At 44.9% G+C, this 18,285-nt stretch overlaps 1 protein-coding gene and 1 long non-coding RNA gene across 11 annotated transcripts in view; one reads left to right on the top strand and one right to left on the bottom strand.

The window, feature by feature from the left end:
* Positions 1-18,285, top strand: part of LOC109515222 (uncharacterized) — a 49,868-nt gene that overhangs the window by 31,051 nt on the left and 532 nt on the right. For both annotated transcript variants that reach the window (XR_002168139.1, XR_002168141.1), the window contains exon 8: positions 15,998-16,158. This is a non-coding gene — a long non-coding RNA (uncharacterized LOC109515222). The remainder of the gene's footprint in view (positions 1-15,997; positions 16,159-18,285) is intronic.
* dync1i1a (dynein cytoplasmic 1 intermediate chain 1a) overlaps positions 1-18,285 on the bottom strand; it is a 34,621-nt gene that overhangs the window by 1,009 nt on the left and 15,327 nt on the right. For 3 of the 9 annotated variants that reach the window (XM_019868849.1, XM_019868850.1, XM_019868854.1), the window contains 10 exons: positions 17,519-17,608; positions 15,981-16,155; positions 15,810-15,909; positions 15,621-15,746; positions 8,766-8,912; positions 7,430-7,543; positions 7,134-7,267; positions 6,797-6,941; positions 4,345-4,485; positions 2,371-2,496 (listed from right to left, as the gene is read on the bottom strand). In XM_019868849.1, coding sequence (XP_019724408.1) covers positions 2,371-2,496; positions 4,345-4,485; positions 6,797-6,941; positions 7,134-7,267; positions 7,430-7,543; positions 8,766-8,912; positions 15,621-15,746; positions 15,810-15,909; positions 15,981-16,155; positions 17,519-17,608 — 1,298 coding nt within the window. Of the gene's footprint in view, positions 1-1,209; positions 1,280-2,370; positions 2,497-4,344; positions 4,486-6,796; positions 6,942-7,133; positions 7,268-7,429; positions 7,544-8,765; positions 8,913-15,620; positions 15,747-15,809; positions 15,910-15,980; positions 16,156-17,518; positions 17,609-18,285 lie in introns of all 9 variants that reach the window. The other 6 variants (XM_019868856.1, XM_019868853.1, XM_019868855.1 and 3 more) reach the window with 4 other exon arrangements.

Raw genomic sequence — 18,285 nt, forward strand, 5'->3', positions numbered from 1 at the left:
GCATTCCTTTTTTTTTTTTTTTTTTTAAGGCAGAACTTAATACAGCTCTTCAGCCGGAATCGAACCCCAGACCTCTGCACGTGCTAAACAGTCGTCACCGTGTCGCCGTTGGTCAACCTTAACCCACCTGGCCAACCCATTCATTTTCAAATGGCACGGGGCAAAAGAACAAAATGCCAATATTTATTTCCCCGTCATACCGCCATAACAAATTCATACTAAAATTAGCCGTGGTAAAATTACCGGTAGTCGAGCTAATGTGCCAACACTGCCTTAAGCTGAAAATGCCCGCCTGCGAACATGGCGGGGATTTCAGGCGGGGTGCTTGCTCGCTTTGTGGCAATGGCCAAGTCACGTGGAGGCTATTTTACAAGGACATGAAGAAAAGGAAGGAGAAGGGGGATCAAACACACTCATCCATAACAGTTCTGACATTTGGGTAAACGCGCAGGGCTAACAGACCCAAAATGATCCATTGCGGTGTTTGTGGAGGTTTTTACTGTAGCATAAAGTACTTCATATTTTTAGTTCATTGTGCGTGTGTTTCACCAGCAGACCAAACTTACATGAAACATCGCAAAAGTCCAGTGTGGACAGCAAACCCTCAGCAAAAGCGTCAGCGAGTCACTTATATACAATTTACCACTTTGTGTCTCACCATATGTTGGCATCGCGACGTGTCATTTAATGCAGAGCAACTTATATTTTACCACGAGAAGTTATATAGAAGAAAGAAGTGGGATGTCAAACCTGGCTGAAGGGAGAGAACAGCTCCACCTCTTCTGGGAAGACTAGAGTTTTTATTTGTTGGAATTGTTGTCGGAAAAAAATTGTGAGGTCAGAGGCTGAGCTCATTAATACATATTCGCAAGCTCATGAAAATAATTGACGCTTCATCAGTCTGATTGGCCACTGCGGTTTCTTCAAAATCCAATTAGAGATACAAGATGAGGCCAGAGAGTTGCAGCTTTTCTTTTTTTTTTTTAACAGATTGTTGTGATAATGCAAAATGTTTTTTTGGGGGGGGGATTGCCAAATATGTTCAGTATTGTGTCGTGAAAACTCAACAAAAAGATTTTAAAAATAACCATTCAATTTTCACTTTTAGTTACCGGTACTTTTTTAGTTTTTGTCAACTAAAATATCTTTGCTAGAGAACCGAAAAGATTTATAAGGAAGTGTGTCCATCTAGTATATCACGCTGAATACCTCTCCAGTATCGTAGACCCACACTCGTCCCTCCGAGTCACCCACAGCCACTTCCTTCCCTCCGGATGACCAGCGCACTCTGGCCAACCCATTCATTTTCAAATGGCACGGGGCAAAAGAACAAAATGCCAATATTTATTTCCCCGTCATACCGCCATAACAAATTCATACTAAAATTAGCCGTGGTAAAATTACCGGTAGTCGAGCTAATGTGCCAACACTGCCTTAAGCTGAAAATGCCCGCCTGCGAACATGGCGGGGATTTCAGGCGGGGTGCTTGCTCGCTTTGTGGCAATGGCCAAGTCACGTGGAGGCTATTTTACAAGGACATGAAGAAAAGGAAGGAGAAGGGGGATCAAACACACTCATCCATAACAGTTCTGACATTTGGGTAAACGCGCAGGGCTAACAGACCCAAAATGATCCATTGCGGTGTTTGTGGAGGTTTTTACTGTAGCATAAAGTACTTCATATTTTTAGTTCATTGTGCGTGTGTTTCACCAGCAGACCAAACTTACATGAAACATCGCAAAAGTCCAGTGTGGACAGCAAACCCTCAGCAAAAGCGTCAGCGAGTCACTTATATACAATTTACCACTTTGTGTCTCACCATATGTTGGCATCGCGACGTGTCATTTAATGCAGAGCAACTTATATTTTACCACGAGAAGTTATATAGAAGAAAGAAGTGGGATGTCAAACCTGGCTGAAGGGAGAGAACAGCTCCACCTCTTCTGGGAAGACTAGAGTTTTTATTTGTTGGAATTGTTGTCGGAAAAAAATTGTGAGGTCAGAGGCTGAGCTCATTAATACATATTCGCAAGCTCATGAAAATAATTGACGCTTCATCAGTCTGATTGGCCACTGCGGTTTCTTCAAAATCCAATTAGAGATACAAGATGAGGCCAGAGAGTTGCAGCTTTTCTTTTTTTTTTTTAACAGATTGTTGTGATAATGCAAAATGTTTTTTTGGGGGGGGGATTGCCAAATATGTTCAGTATTGTGTCGTGAAAACTCAACAAAAAGATTTTAAAAATAACCATTCAATTTTCACTTTTAGTTACCGGTACTTTTTTAGTTTTTGTCAACTAAAATATCTTTGCTAGAGAACCGAAAAGATTTATAAGGAAGTGTGTCCATCTAGTATATCACGCTGAATACCTCTCCAGTATCGTAGACCCACACTCGTCCCTCCGAGTCACCCACAGCCACTTCCTTCCCTCCGGATGACCAGCGCACTCTGTTGAGAGCTGACGCACCTTCTATCGTCACGCTGGCCGTTGGTACCTAGCCAACAAACATTTTGCATCCATCAGCACACACACGAGATGACATGAAATTATATTAGGCCACGTGTGATGTTGTTGACGATGACGCTTGTGCGTTCCTTTTTGGAAACGAACCCTTGGATTGCATTTTGAAAATGCCACGGAAACATCTGAAGGCTTTCCATTTGTTCCCGACATATGGCAGGCGAGTCTGACAATGTCACCAGTGGAGACAGAGGCCTTTGGCATCGTGTCACCTCACACACAGAGCCGCCACTGCTGCCGAGTATTTAGAAGCGGCGCTAACCACAGACTGGCTGCCATTAACCCGCTTGAATCCGCAGCTCCGCCCAACCGGGTCAGAACAGAGCATTTCCAATTGACTGTATATAAATGCGTGTGCGTGTGAGAGTGTTGTGAATATCTCCTGGAAATGAGAACCAGGCGCTCCGCACTTCTCCGTTAATGTTGTTATGACTGTGTGTGTTTTAATGTGATGCTGACAATGGTAGGCTGTTGCTCTTAGAATGTGTGTGCGTATGTGTGCACGTGGGTGTGTTTTTTTTTTTTTTTTGTACCTTCTGTACATCCGCTTGTGTGTGCGTGAGCCAATGTTTCTCAGAAAGCGCATTGTTAGGCCAATTAGGCTGTCTATAATGAACTCTTCCTCTGTCAAAGAAAGGCCCCTGTTGAGGGAACCCTGGGAACGCCGTCATCTGCGTTCCTTGTGCAGACGAGCACCCGGCGATCGTGATTACAGTTTATATCGATAAGGGACGGGACACGTGAGACACCTTTTTTCATTTTGGGCCAGTAAATGTAAATGAGTCTGTATGACATGGAAAAGCAAAAGTTGTTGAAGATAGTGTTGATGTTGTTTCTATGGTAACCAAGAGACAGGAAGACTCTCATGTCCTGCTTTTTAGCGGCGTAATCCACAGCGCAACGACAAAGGATGTTTTTCCTTTTGAAGATGAAATGACTGCAATTCTGCTCCTGTTCAACAAAGTGTTGTACCACATCCTCATCTCTGCTTTATAGATGAAATAGGGAAATAAGATTAAAAGTATTAACATAGCATAAGCACTAACCACGGATCAAATAATAACTTGGCATGCAAGCTCCCAAGTTCAACGTTGTGCGTTCAATTATATTACAGCGTACACAGCAACAGTGCGCATTGGGAGAATTGATCTTTTATCCATTTATTTGTTGCTCTGTATTAGATTTTGTTTCATGAATTATTGGAGAAAAGATCAACTGTCATGTCATGTCTGGACTAGAGAACAGTGAATTATATCCATACCAGTTTGAGCTCTTCTCCTTTTGCTAATCAATCATAACTCATGCAGGACCAAATATGGTGACAAAGCACCTGCTGCTACTTCAGTTATCGACTTAACTCCTTGATTGCATTTTGGCCATAGTTTGAGGATGGAAGATGGATGGAAGAGGGTGGCAGGGTGCTGCAGTTGCATGAATATCGTACAGAGGTCTGTAGGAATGTTGGGAGGCAGCCGGGATGAGTGGATGTCACCCGGCGTGATTTAAAGCAAGGGCTGTGGGAAACGCCCACGGGGTGACGAGGGCGGGGAGCGCTCGGGTGTTTGGTTGTGTGGTTCAGGTCGAGGCGTAGCAACGGGCCCTCGGGACACACGTCAACAGAGCGAAAACACACCCGCGATGACCTTCAGTCAGCCATCCATCATGGAAAACACACACACACACACACACACACACACACGCCCACACACACACACACACACACACACACACACGCCCACACACACACACACACACACACACACACACGCCCACACACACACACACACACACACACACACACGCCATACACACACACACACACCTCTGTGTCGTTGTTGAGGTTCCACAGGTCGAGACGGCCCATGCCGTCCACGGAGGCGAAGATTGCAGGGTGCACGGGCGACCACATGACATCATAGACATAGTCGGCGTTGTCCTCAAAAGAGTACAGAGGCTTGTTTTGCTGAAAGAGATCAGAAGATGTTTATGATGGTGCAAAACAGCTGTAGAGAGAAAAAAAAAGTGAGCGTTCAAGGTTCGAGCATTTGACTGGGTCGAGACAAGACGAGACGAAAAAAAAAAGGATTGCGAGAGAGAATGGAGAGAGGGAGTGAGCGAGCTTCAGACAGAGTGGCGCTGCCTCAGCCTTGGGGCCTGTCTGGGTGCGCAGCCTAATTAAAAAGCCTCGTACATTCACACAGCACCATAAAACCGCTGGGAGAGATGAAAGGGAGGGCCCCTCCACAAGGTGTACTGTAACCTCAGCACAACAGCCTTCTGCAACAGAGATGGAAAGAGATGGCGAATGCGAAGGAAAAAAAATATGGATCCCATGAAACGGATCCAAACAAATGGTGCTCTAAAGAAAAGCAAAATATTTGAAATTCTTACTTTTTTCAGAGTGCAAGGACAATTGTTGTACACTCTGCAGGAAACCAAATACAGGTTTTCGTTCATTCAGTCATTCATTTTCCGAACCGCTTTATCCTCACAAGGGTCACGGCGGATGCTGGAGCCTATCCCAATCGTCTTCGGGCATGTTTTTGGAATGTGGGAGGAAATCGGAGCACCCGGAGAAAACCCACACAGGCCCGGGGAGAACATGCAAACTCCACACAGGGAGGCCAGAGATGGAATTGAACCCGGCACCTGTGCACTGTGAAGTCGACGCGCCAACCGCTCGACTACCGGGCCGCCACGGCTTTTCATAATCAAATTAATTTCAATATGTAAATTTTTTATTTCATCCCAAGCTGATGTGCACCGCTTATGCTAACAACATGGCTGCAAACAGAAAGGAGCTAGTTTATAAAAGTAGAGTCAGTGTTGCTAACCTAACCATTTGGTGCCCTGCTACTTACATCCATTTTTTTATCCAAAATATGTGCTTCAAGGCCAATACCAATTTTACCGAGGTACCGAAGAAAGAATGTTTGTTCGGTATTTGTCGGTGGTGGTCATGTACAATGGCAACAATAGGTTGTGTGAATGATACAAACACAAATTCCTGGATTTGGTTGGCAGGATCTCAACAAATTAATGACTTTCTTGGCCAAGTCGTCATCGTGGCTGCAAAGTTTCGGAGACTTCACATCAGTAGTCTTGAAGGTATCCTACCAACCAACATAATGAGTCAACGTTGGCCGTGGTCACCTAACATCCCTCCCATTTTTCCTCTCTAACCCCAAAGATTGCATCCATCATTTCCAGAAAATGACATGAAATATGAACTCGCAAGCACAAGCATTCCCGAAATTCCATCTCAGCTGAGCTTGCAAGAATAGCCAGGAGTTTGCTGGATTTTGTTGATACATGTCCTCTGCCTTGGTGGTGTGGTTCAGTGTGAATGTGAGTTTGAATGGCTGCTTGTCTCTCTGTGTGTGCCCCGCAACTGACTGAGGACCAGTTCTAGGGTCTAGTCTGCCTTTGGCCCTCCGTCAGCTGCAATGGGCTCCAGTTCCCCGTAACCTTGAACAGGCTAAGCGCAGTAGAAAATAGACATCGTTGTGAATCTTTGAAATAGAAATCAGCTTTCCTCTTTTTTAAGAGTTTGATGTACTTTCCATCCGCCCCCTCAGTCAAGATCACCTCATCCGATTGGAAGTTCCGAGAAGAGCGTGGCGCACTCACATGTCATCAATCCCTTTACTCACCGAAGACGTTGACCAAAAGAGTTCATGTAATGCCGAAAACCCTCGCTCCCAGTCAGCTGCCGTGACTATTTCAGACTCCTATTGTTTATATTAAGCGCAGCATTGGAACTGTGTAATGTAAAAACATTAGCGGACTACTTTTGAACTTGAGAACGATCGAGACGTCGACCTGAATGTGCGGTTGCGAGTCATTCTCCACTTTGTGAAGGCTATGATTGGTGGGCGGAAGGTAAACCCCGAGGGGTTTTTAGGTAAGCGGCGGCAGCCTGCTTGAGGTATGTCAAAGCATCTGTTTGCACACAAACATACACACATACTTAGATTAATGTCCCGCATTCCCACATACAAATATGGATAGGGATAAGAGGCAAAAAATGCATTCCTGTGGTGCCCCTCAAAGGAAAAGGGAATTCTCAAAACCTGAGACCCTCTCCCATTTCACGCGCTCCATTTTGTCTTGCTTCTCAGGAAGTACCGGTAACCTCATTGACAAGCGTAGCTGAAAGTTTCTCTTCAAGATTGAAGTTGTGGCCAAAGCTTCACAAAGGTTGTGCCTCAATCGAATTTAACACGTTAGCGGTGCACCAGCGATTCAGCGCCTCGAACGGGCAAAACACTCACCTTAGTGCTCCAAAGTTTGACCGTCCAGTCGAAGGAGCAAGTGATGAAAAGGTGGGAAAAATCCACAGTGCCCACGGCGTTGTGACAGCTGATCCCTGTCACGGGCCCCTGGTGACCCTCGAACATCTCACAGATTCCCGCCTTGCTAAAATGAGGAGAGAGAACAAAACCTTTGTTCTTGTGCCTATTTTTTCATAAGCTGACCTTTTGAATCGAATACTTTTTCACGTCAAAAGGACAGTTTCTCCAAATTTGTTATAATCGGTGTTACTGGGCACTTCTCCTTTTGCAAATTTGTTGAGTGTGTGTGTCTATTTGAGTGAGTCCGTCCACCAACCTGCCGTGTCGGGACGCAGTGTACACCGTGCCCTCCTCGCTACCGACTACATAGTTGTTCACATCTCCTGTAGGGAAGGCCATGCCGGTCACAGCCACCGGTTTGGATTTATTGTAGACCAGTTCCATGCTTTCCTACACAAACGCACACATGCACACATTGTACACCTTAAAGCCAAGAAGAAAAAAAAAAAAAGCAAAACTCCTACAACTCCTACTACATATACCGTGCATGTATGCGACATTCCATCTTATCAGTGAAGATATTTGATAATATGCGATGCTGTGTGGTGAAACCTGAGGCTGAGACAGCATGTCCAGGCTCCAGGAGCACATTCTTCCGTCTGTAGACACGGTGATCAGGTTGTTGGCATTTTGCGTGCCGACCACATTGACGCAGTACACGGGGTGCTGCACACAAGGGCCAGATACAAAATGACTGTCCTTACCTGTCACTCTGTCATACCTTCTCTCTCTTCACGAAGCTACTTGTACACGTGTTGCTTTTTACGACAATTATACTATTGATGTAATTTGGCGTAATAGTCTTTGCGTTCAGACTCAACAGCCCGTGATCAAATAAAATGAAAACTACAGTATATACTATACTGACCCTAAATCTCGACCCTGATAGTCACACGCCGTCATTCACAACTTGTTCGGTGTAGTGGGCTCACTTGTTTGGTGCACAGTTTCCTTTGACTGGACTCGACATCTGGCTACACGCGCTGCTGTGCAAATCCACAGGAGTGTGTGAAACCATAATGTCATTACTGGCTAGTAATTGATTTGTGTCCAGGGCCACACAAAGAATCCTTTCAGCAATCAGCACCATGCTAAGCTGCCCGCTCTCACTGAATGGAGAGGACATGACCATGAGCGAAGGCCTCATTATTTCGCAGCCACTTTAAGCCAGCAGTGTGGTCGGCAGTCCGTGTGTGAGTGTGTGTGTGTGTGTGTGTGTGTGTGTGTGTGTGTGTGTGTGTGTGTGTGTGTGTGTGTGCGTGTGCGCGCGCGTGCGTGTATAGCTGTAGTTCTACACGACTCTTGCCGTTATGATGAAGCCAGTGTACAGTACAGCATATGGCTGAGCCATTTGGTCGGGCTCAGTGGATATAACGGAGTGTGTGGACTGTCTGTTAAGTCACAAATTTGACGCCTGAGTTTTTGTTTGTATTGTGAAAGGTTTTTTGGGGTCAATGTAGCAGCAAAAAAATCTTTTACTAACATATAATAATGCCTAACACATAGTGCCGTTGTAGTTCTGCACTGTTCTGAGGTTTGGGGTTCGAATCTCCGATCCATCCATCCATCCATCCTCAACTTGCTAAACACTCTCCGCTGTGATGCGAAATTCAACAACTATTTAAAAAAAAAAAATTAATAAGGCTCACGGTGTGTGCAGCAGCCGACAGGGGCGTCCTCTGGACTGGGGTCAATGTAGCAGCAAAAAAATCTTTTACTAACATATAATAATGCCTAACACACAGTGCCGTTGTAGTTCTGCACAGTTCTGAGGTTTGGGGTTCGAATCTCCGATCCATCCATCCATCCATCCTCAACTTGCTAAACACTCTCCGCTGTGATGCGAAATTAAAAATATTTTAAAAAAAAAAAAATTAATAAGGCTCACGGTGTGTGCAGCAGCCGACAGGGGAGTCCTCTGGACTGGGGTCCGTCTGTGACTGCGGTTGTCCCACAGGACGATCTGCCCCGAGTAGGTACCCCCTACCACGAGGTTGGGGTGAAACCTGGCGAAACCCACAGACACCACTGGAGACTGTGGAGAGAGAGTGGAGGAATGGGGCGCGAGAGTGAGATAACGGCATGCGAGTGTGCTGTGCGAAGGTTTTATTTTATCTCCCTTTGTTTTGATTTTACCATTGGTTGAATGATTAGTTTATGTCATATTCAATTCAGTGATTCATTGGCGTCCCACGAAGGAGAGCCCGCCAGTGGTTGGTTAGCTCGATGAGGACAGATTTGAACCAGAGAAGTGTAAGAGGAGAGGGAGATGATGAGTTTGGCCAGGGCGAGGGTACGTCGAGGAAAGAAGAGAAGGGGTGATGCCTGGGCGGAGACCGGACAAAGGGGGGAATTGTAGTCCTCTTTCGCCTCAGCCGTGTCACATTACAGCATCAAAACCCCAACAGCCACTAGAGCGCTCACTGTAGCCTCCGTCGTGACAAGCGCACCCTTTAACCCCCCACTCCCTCAGAGGCACGCACACACATATACACACACACACTCTCCTCTTCACTGCTTTTCCCCTTCAGGCTTCGAGCCAGCACTCCCTGACCCATAGCCACTGTAGTTTCTATTCTTAGGACTTTGTAGAGGGGGGAAAAAAAAAACTGTGCGGCACCGTACGGATATGTATTCATCCCTCCATCCCGTAATCCAGCACATTCATGGAAAAGAAGCCCGACAAACTGGAAGTACCAGAATATACTGAACAAATCAGTTGCCAATAAATATAAAGGATTCCATGAAAAACCACTATAATCTTCAATACACACATTTATTACTGAAAGACTCAACAAGTAATATTTCGACGTAAAATATGATATCCCCCTCAATGGAATTGTCTTGATCACAGAATGATGTTGATCACATTTTCTCTCGTTAAATTCCAGTTTGAAACCCCAAAACAGATTAGAATGTTGGCTATATCCATCCTGCTTCTCTCTCTCTCTCTCTCTCTCTCTCTCTCTCTCTCTCTCTCTCTCTCTCTCTGTCTCTCTCTGTCTCTCTCTGTCTCTCTCTGTCTCTGTCTGTCTGTGTCTGTCTCTGTCTGTCTGTCTGTATCCTGACCACGAGCCATGTGCAAACCAGCCGACTCTAAACCCAAGTACATTTTGTAAAGGGGACTGGAAAAGAAACCAGAAGGAAAGCAAACACTCTCTTTCTCTCTTTTTATGGTTTCTTCTGAAGAGTCCTGGCTTCCAGAGGAATGGTGCGGGAATCGCTTCAGATGTCAAGACTCAAAATAAACTCAACTTCTGCGGTGAAAATAAAAGTTGCTTATAAGCCGGCAAGGAGGCCTGCTCTGAAAAGTTTATTTGTACAGTTCAATAAAGAGGGATACGGCTATTTTGACGGCACAACCCGAGTATAACCAGTCACAGGCTGTTATTGAAATTGAAATGTTATAAAATGTTACGGCTACTGTCGCGGCTTTACACAGCAAAGTGCAAAAGATAACTATAGAACCCCAATTCAGGAATTGCTAATTTACTGTCTAATGTATGCTGTCCATGGGCGCTTCCCTGCTTAACATAAACACTTGATACCATCCAGATTTGAGATGAGCTGCGGTTGTCTGACTGGTTGCTGTTTGAAGTCTGCAGTGACTCCGTCATAAAGTCAAGTCTTCCCCATGGAGACAAAGTCATCACCGCAACAATCATTGTCTTGTTTAAGGGCTGTGACCCGTTTCGAAGGCTAAAGGGACCACTGATTCATCTCATGCACCAGTATCCCACTCACTATTGTATCGGTTCTCGTCGTTTTTATCAGAAGGATAATTAAGGGATCTTCATGTCGCCTTCTACTTCCTTTCATTTTCTGACCATTTTGCCCCCTAGTCGTGGTTTGAATAATTATTTGCATGGATTAGCATCCCTGTATTTTAAGGCGTGTTATACGTATTAAAATAAGCAAATCATTCACCTTCAACTCCTCCGTACGTTTCTATTCATACATCTGGACACCCCAGAAGCACATCTGTCTAAATAACACCTTAACAACTCTCACATGTGATTGCGCGGGCAAATCAGGCCTGACGTTTTTTTTTTTCCAAACGCCATGTGGCCCTCATGAGTGATTCTCATCTCGCATGCAGCAAGGCGACACCCCCCCCCCCCCCCCCCCCCCCCCCCCCTCCCTAGCCAAAACACACACACACACACACACCCAACATCAACATTTCACAAGACTGGATGTGAAAGGTAAGGGGAAGTTGACAGGTTGCAGGGTTGCAGCAAAAGTCATGGCCCTATATATTAAACCTTAGAGGAATTGTAAATATTTTACTGGAAGACTGTCAGAGAAAAAAAACCAAAACAAAACCATCTCTCTTGGTGACTTGTGTTAAGTCCTACCCACCCAAGAGATTGTCGGCTACCTGCCACTTGGGCTCACAAGTGCTTCTGGCAGCCCTCCTTATATTCACGGGACGCGTTCCGTTAAGGATAATGCTCACATGGGCAAGCTCTGATTGAAAGATGGCACCCAGTGAAGGATTATAGACGTATGACCGAAGGAAAAGGAAACTAGAGAGAATGGATCCCTCCCTCTTTTGTTGCTTTCTATCCTCGGGTAACAAATTGCCTCTGAAGTCAGATTGCAGTGGCAGAGTTGAAGCCAGCGTGCCATGATGGGAATAGGAGGGAGTGAAGTGAAGTTGGGGGCCGGAGGGGGGGTGGGAGGGGGTGAAGACAGTAGATGGATCCACACCTCCCTTCTTACCACACTCATCTGGTTTCCACTCTGCCTTATCAGGACCAGATGGATACATCTTCTGAAATCCCGCCACCCTTCCTTACCACCACCTCCCCTGACTTTGCTAGTTTATGACACAGCACAGATTTTGTCACTCTGCGGTTTTCTCCAAGGAAAGAGAAAATAGCAACCACAGTCTCTATTTCACCAGGAGGAGAGAATACAAGCTGAAAAAGGCTTCTCTCCAAGGCTTCCTTTGCCTCTATTTTACATCATTCTCTTTCTGTTGCCACACACTACGATTTAATGGCACTGATCGGTGACTTTTTTTTTTTTTTTGTTTTGTTTTTAATATGATGATCCACTTCCTCTCCTGCAGTATGCTCACAAACAGTAAGAATCCTTTGTGTGGCAACATACTGGAACACACAAAAGCCATCTCTGGTTACAATTTGACCAGTTTCTCAATGTAGATGTTTATCTCCGCCCAAAGTGAAAGGCAAAACAATTAAATGCTCTTCCACGAGATGGGATAAGGTCAAATTAACCTGCGTGTCCACCTGACACCTGTCATTCATCCAACCGAATACATCATGGCTTCCTGCGAGTATATACCGTTGTATTGAAAAACGGGAATGAACCCAAATGCCAGTTGGTCCTCCATCATGACTTCACTGAGGTCATTGGTCTTCTCCATTTCTTACGCTCCTCCGCTTTCTCCTCATCACCACTTCAGTGTTATGGTCGTGCGAAAAGATGCTTGGGGAGATGTGAGGCGTGTCGGCATTAATGCAAAGAAAAAAAAAAGACTGAATTTGATAGGCTGTGACAGTAGCAATTGGGGGGGCGTTACAGGGAGCGATGTGGGTTTTGGAGTATTGGTTCAGTACTAGTTTTAAGTCAAACGTACCCTTTAATGTGGAGTGACTTTGTTCACTTTACAGACGGGTGTCATTTTACTTACGATTGTAGTACTTTAAGATTGGCCCTAACTCTGGATGGATTTGACAGCATGCCACAGCCAACAAGTGGCAGCCTCAACAATGCATTTCAGAGTAACCCACTTGAGATTGAGAAGTCTCCGAAAATTGTTCTAAAAATCTTTTACGAGTCTGACTGTCTTTAAATAGCCTCCCGAAAATACAACGCTAAACGAGATCCGCACTTCATCATCGAGATGTACACCCAATTGCACCGAAACCAAACGACAATTTTTGCACAAACAGAAGCAGGCTGGAGTATTTTGGAATCTCCGTGCCCATTCACTGCCTGTGCAGGAAATATAGATGACTGACCTCACCAAAACCTCATCTGAAACCTGAAACCATCTGTAAGCCTAAAACAATAAAGCCCCCACTGCATCAGACCTCAACCGCAAACCCCAGCGACTCAGCACTGTCCTTTTGTATCAACCCCTCGACATACGCATATTTATAGATTTCAACCATCTACCTATCCGTACGCCAGATGAAAAATCCTTTTGCGGGCAAGTCTGGGTAAAGAAAAATGGCTGAAATGCTACTAAAGCTTCTCTCTGGGCTTGCCAAGGCCAACAAGAGAGGGCCTGCCAGACGAAGCCATGCGTACGTGTATGCGTGTAGCGCACGCATACAGTAAACATTCGGTTTGTTTGATCAGCGATGCATGTGAGAGATGTGTTCTTTGCTTCCTTTTAGTTCCACAGGGGATGTGGAGGGCGAACAGACGAAGAGGGAGAACGTAGAGAAAGGGGGGCCTTCGAAGCACTCTGTGGTTTTGGGGGGGCTTAAATGGCACAACATGCTCACACGTTAAAAACCATTTCATGTACAGTTTTAGCAATAGTCCGGGCAACCTTTTATCTACCACTGGCTCCATATGCGATTTTTCTTTTTTTTTTTTCCTCCACCAGTGCAAAGTGCTCTTGCATAAAAATTACCATTCAAGGACAGCACAAAATTGCTCAACAGTAAACCAACATGAAGTGTAAGAACTCATTTTGTTCACTTTTTTTTCCCCCACAAAAATCAGCTCAATCAAAATGTTCTTATTGAGGTGCTATGTTTGTCCCGCATATCATTGCAAACCCGCAAAAAAAGAAGTAGCCTACCCTTGTTGTCGTAAACACAACCAAGCCACGTTCACAACATAAAACTACAGTCGATGCATATTCGAAGTAGGATTTTTTATTATTTTTTTTTAAACACAATTTTTTTAAACATTTAGTTGTTTTTTTTTACCCTGGCTTTTCCAGGATTTTTCCCCCCCAATAAATATACATAAACATTCAATATATGTTTTCATGGAAAACATATATTGAATGTTTATGTGTCTGAAATTTCTTTCGGTTTGTATAAAAAAAAAAAAAAAATCCATAATCATAATTTGTTAGACTTTTTTTTTCCTCAAAAAGGGAGCCAATCATAGTTAATAATCATGGCAGATTGCAATATTGAGGGGGGAAAATGCAACTACATTATTTTTCAAAATTGGTCAGCCCTTAGTTTGAACATCCAACAATAAAACCTGCTTTTATAACACAAAACAAATGTGGTCCGGCAAGCATTATCATGCAGCACAATTTTCATTTCATTTACTTGTACATAATTTGCCCTATTTGTTGCACAGATCAGTTGCCTGGACACAAGGTTTCAAAATGTTTGTCAAAACTAAAGGGACTCGGAAAATGCGCTGTTGATACCTTCCAAAATACAAAACATCTTTGTATATAAATCTGAATGTAACAAGATGCAGGCCCGTAGTCCAACCATAAAACCGCAGATTATAACAGCAATATAAATTACCGAGCAGTGAAACAATGAAATGTTTCATGAGGAATGGGAGTAGACTGGGTAACTTGATTGTGAAAAACTTGCATGTGGCCAAGCAGTCCGCAGGAGGGGAAAATGATGACATAAAATGGGAATACATGCGTGCATTTTGTAACGCCATCAGTGCCTGTGACAATGATGCTTTTGCAGATTCTTTCCATATTGACGGCGCGTCATTATTGGGAAATACGGCGGCGCTCACGTCGACCCAGCATCAGTGTGGGTGGGCCAACACTCACACATATGTGGCGGCGTCGGATTAGGAAGTGGTAGGCCACATCATTTTACTACCGAGAAGTTTATGGAAGGTTTCGCTTGTCTCCGGGGAGATGCGAAGCCCTCCCACCCACTCGTCAACCTAACGTCTCCCGTTTGCTCGCTGTCACTTGCTATTAGCATCACACCTGTCAATGACTTTCTTGACCACCAGAAAGGAAAGTTTCCTCATTAAAACTGGTCTCCACTGGTGTTTTGTCTGTACTTGTCTGTTCAGGACGTTGATTTGTATTGATTTTTTTTTCTTGTTTGTTTAATTATTATGTATTCATCGCCTCCAGCTCTGGTAATTGTTCAAATTAAAATTAACACATCTTCCAAGCTGAGCTTTACACGTGATACATATGATTCCCATAAAATTATTTTTACACGCACAAACAAATTATCCATTCCTAAATGTGTAACTTGTTTACCACATGTGATAATCATCATTATGTTTAGAATAAGGATCGAGCAGTATCATTAACCATACCTGTCATTGTGTTGTTTTTTTTCCTACTTTCATCACATCTTTGCTGGTTGGCCAGAACAAATTACATCCATCCATCCATCCATTTTCTGATCCATTTAATTCTCACAAGGGGCGCGGGGGCTGCTGGAGCCTATCCCAGCTGTCCTGAGGCAGTAGGCGGGGGACACCCCGAACCGGCTGCCAGCCAATCGCAGGGCACACAGAGACGAACAAACATCCATGCTCACACTCACACCGCGGGACAATTTCGAGTGTTCAATCAGCCTGCCGTGCATGTTTTTGGGAATGTGGGAGGAAACTGGAGTACCCGGAGAAAACCCACACAGGCCCGGGGAGAACATCCAAACTCCACACAGGGAGGCCGGAGCTGGAATTGAACCCGGTACCTCTGCACTGTGTGGTCAACGCGCTAACCACTGGACCCACCGGGCCGCCCCACAAATTACATCATTCTACTATTATGAGCTACGACAGATCTGAGAGTTACCTGACAGTGAAAGATGTATTCCGGTGTGGACTTTTTGAATTTGATGTTCCATACCAGGGCAACACCGTCTGGTTCGTGGGGGGCGTCTTCATTGTTGTTGTAGGAAGCAACAAGCAACTCGGGATACTGAGATAAAAAAAACGTGTTTTAGTTGAAAATAATAATAAGACATGAAGCTGAAGGGCTCACCTGAGGGGACCAGTCAAGACAGGTGACAACGCGATGCTTTGACCAATGATCATCATAGAAAAGTCGAGTGAAGGACAAACTTGAACCTCCAGCCAGGTCGCTGGGAACGCACGGCATGCGAGTCAATGAGAGTAAATCCGCATGCGCAAATTAAAACTCATCAATGCTCACCCCTCCTTGTCCTCCAGGGCTCGACCACCGTAGTCGAAGAAGATGTCGCCGCTTTCCGCCAGGGCTCTCTCCATCACCCGGATGCTGCAGTCGAAGAAATTCTGAAACTCAGATGAGTGGAGTATTTGCTGCCTCTCCTCCTCCGTCAGCTCCCGCAGTACAGGGAAAGAGCCTGCTGGTAGGAACAATTTCACTGTCATTATGTTCAACATGAATTAACTCATTTTTTAACATAATTTGGAAATTAGCCGTAACGCTGTATGGCAGCATTGAAAAAAAAAAGTTGAATGTCAAGCATTAGATAATATGAAGCGGAAAAAACGACATGCAGGACTGTCAACATCAACGACATTGTGTTCTCCTGACAGGTTAAGTTACTCACTCCCGATCAGAACCAGAGCAACATGCTAATTTAAACGACAAACGGCCCCTTAATGAACCTTTCATAAAATACTACAGTGAAGAACGTCACAAACAAGACACAAACAATACCGCTTGCCTTTGAACCAAATGGTTGCGCAGCATGGAGTCCGCTTATTGAAGTCCTTGTCCCCGAGCGCATGCACGCCATTTGGCGCCGTGGCCGGCGCAGACACGCAATTGCGCGGAGCTCAACCCTGCCTCTTAACTTTGATCCCCTTCCATCGCGACTCGTCAGAAAAGACCGAATTGAGCGGAACACATCAAAGACCGTCTAACAGGCCGCGACGGACGGGAGATGGATGACCGTGTGTTTATGACTGCACGTGCGCGTGTTTTGAGTCCCGCACGGCACGCTGATGATGATGCATGTGCGCGTTTGAATGTTGGCATCCCCCGTCAAGTCCTTTGTGTTTGTCTTTGGGTGCATCCGTCGTCTGTTCCCGGCCCCCGCGGGCCCTCCAGAAACATACGCGCACACTGTTGTTCTTCTTCGCTTTGAAGTATGTCCCAGGGGTCATGTGGAAGCTTTTTAATCATTGCTGACCTCAACATGCCGGAGCGCTGATATGGCGAACGAGTCTTAACCTCATGCGTAACCTTCCGTCTTCCATCCGATCCACCCACTGATCCAAGGTCGGGGAGCGCGTGTGGTGAGTGCTTGACCGACTTCACGTGAAAAGTCAAGAGGACTGAAAAGTGCGAGGGATTGTAGTCACTGAGCCGCGCAATGTTTTATGCTAACCTGCTCGAACATGAAAGGAATGAAAATCGCTTTTGATTTCAAAGAAATGCCAGCCTCCCAAATTGACAAAAAAAATTACCAGTGAAGTTCATAAATATTTTGTGATGGCTACCACTTTTAGCGTGGAACCAAAGAATTTACGCCACAGTGCAATGGAATGTCTTTTTTTTTTCGGTAGTTTGGGCATCGTCAATTAACAGATTGTGGTTCGACTTTGGATATTTTAGTGTCTTTGTACTGCAGATTTTCATATTGGATCGTGCATGTTTACGCAATGTGTTATGCCCCCCCCCCAAAAAAAAAAGCATAATAATTAACTCTTGGACATGTAATTGAAACTACTGCTGTCTATGCAGGCAGCCATTTTCTTTACCTTTATTTTCCTTGTCATCGTCATCCTGCAACTCCAACTCAGGCCCTGGCTTCGTTTCCATCAGCTCTTCATCCTCCTCTTCCTCCTCTACTGAGAAAGAGTTAAAAAAAACAAACAAAAGAAAACAAGGGAGAGAGAGAAAGAGAGGGCGAGAGAGAAAGAGAGCACTTGTATTAATCAACAGCTGTTCCAATTTTCTCTGACCTCCCACTGTGCACCTCCTTCTCAACCCCTTCTTACCAAAATAATCATTGCCAGACACGTACAAGTACACCTGACTTTAAAAAAATTAAGTCTAAACGGGTCATTTACAAACAGGCAGATGTGAATAAGCCTTTTTTTTTTTTTTTCTTCATTAAACACGTACACATATCTACAGGAGTTTGTTTCCTTGTGTGTTCGTATAGCCACATGTGAATATAAAACACGCACACACACACACACACACACACACACACACACACACACACACACACACACACACACACACACACACACAGCAGGAAATAGAAATAGTTGTGTTGACTCCCTCTTCCCGGCTCTCTGTCACCTTTGACCCCTAGAAATGGTATGTATGTGTAAAAGGGGATTCCCTTTACATTCCCTCCAATCAGGCTCGGCAATTACACTTGACTATCCAGGATTTCTTTTCAGTGTGTGCAGCGTGTGTGTTTGGAAGGAGGTGGGAGTTCAAGCATGAAAGGTTACTGTCAACACAGACACCTGCTTGTCAGCTACTGACCCCCCCCAAAACCTCCCCCGCGATC

The sequence above is a fragment of the Hippocampus comes genome, unplaced genomic scaffold, assembly GCF_001891065.2.
Source record: "Hippocampus comes isolate QL1 unplaced genomic scaffold, H_comes_QL1_v1.1 scaffold401, whole genome shotgun sequence".
NCBI classification, from domain to species: Eukaryota; Metazoa; Chordata; class Actinopteri; order Syngnathiformes; family Syngnathidae; genus Hippocampus; species Hippocampus comes.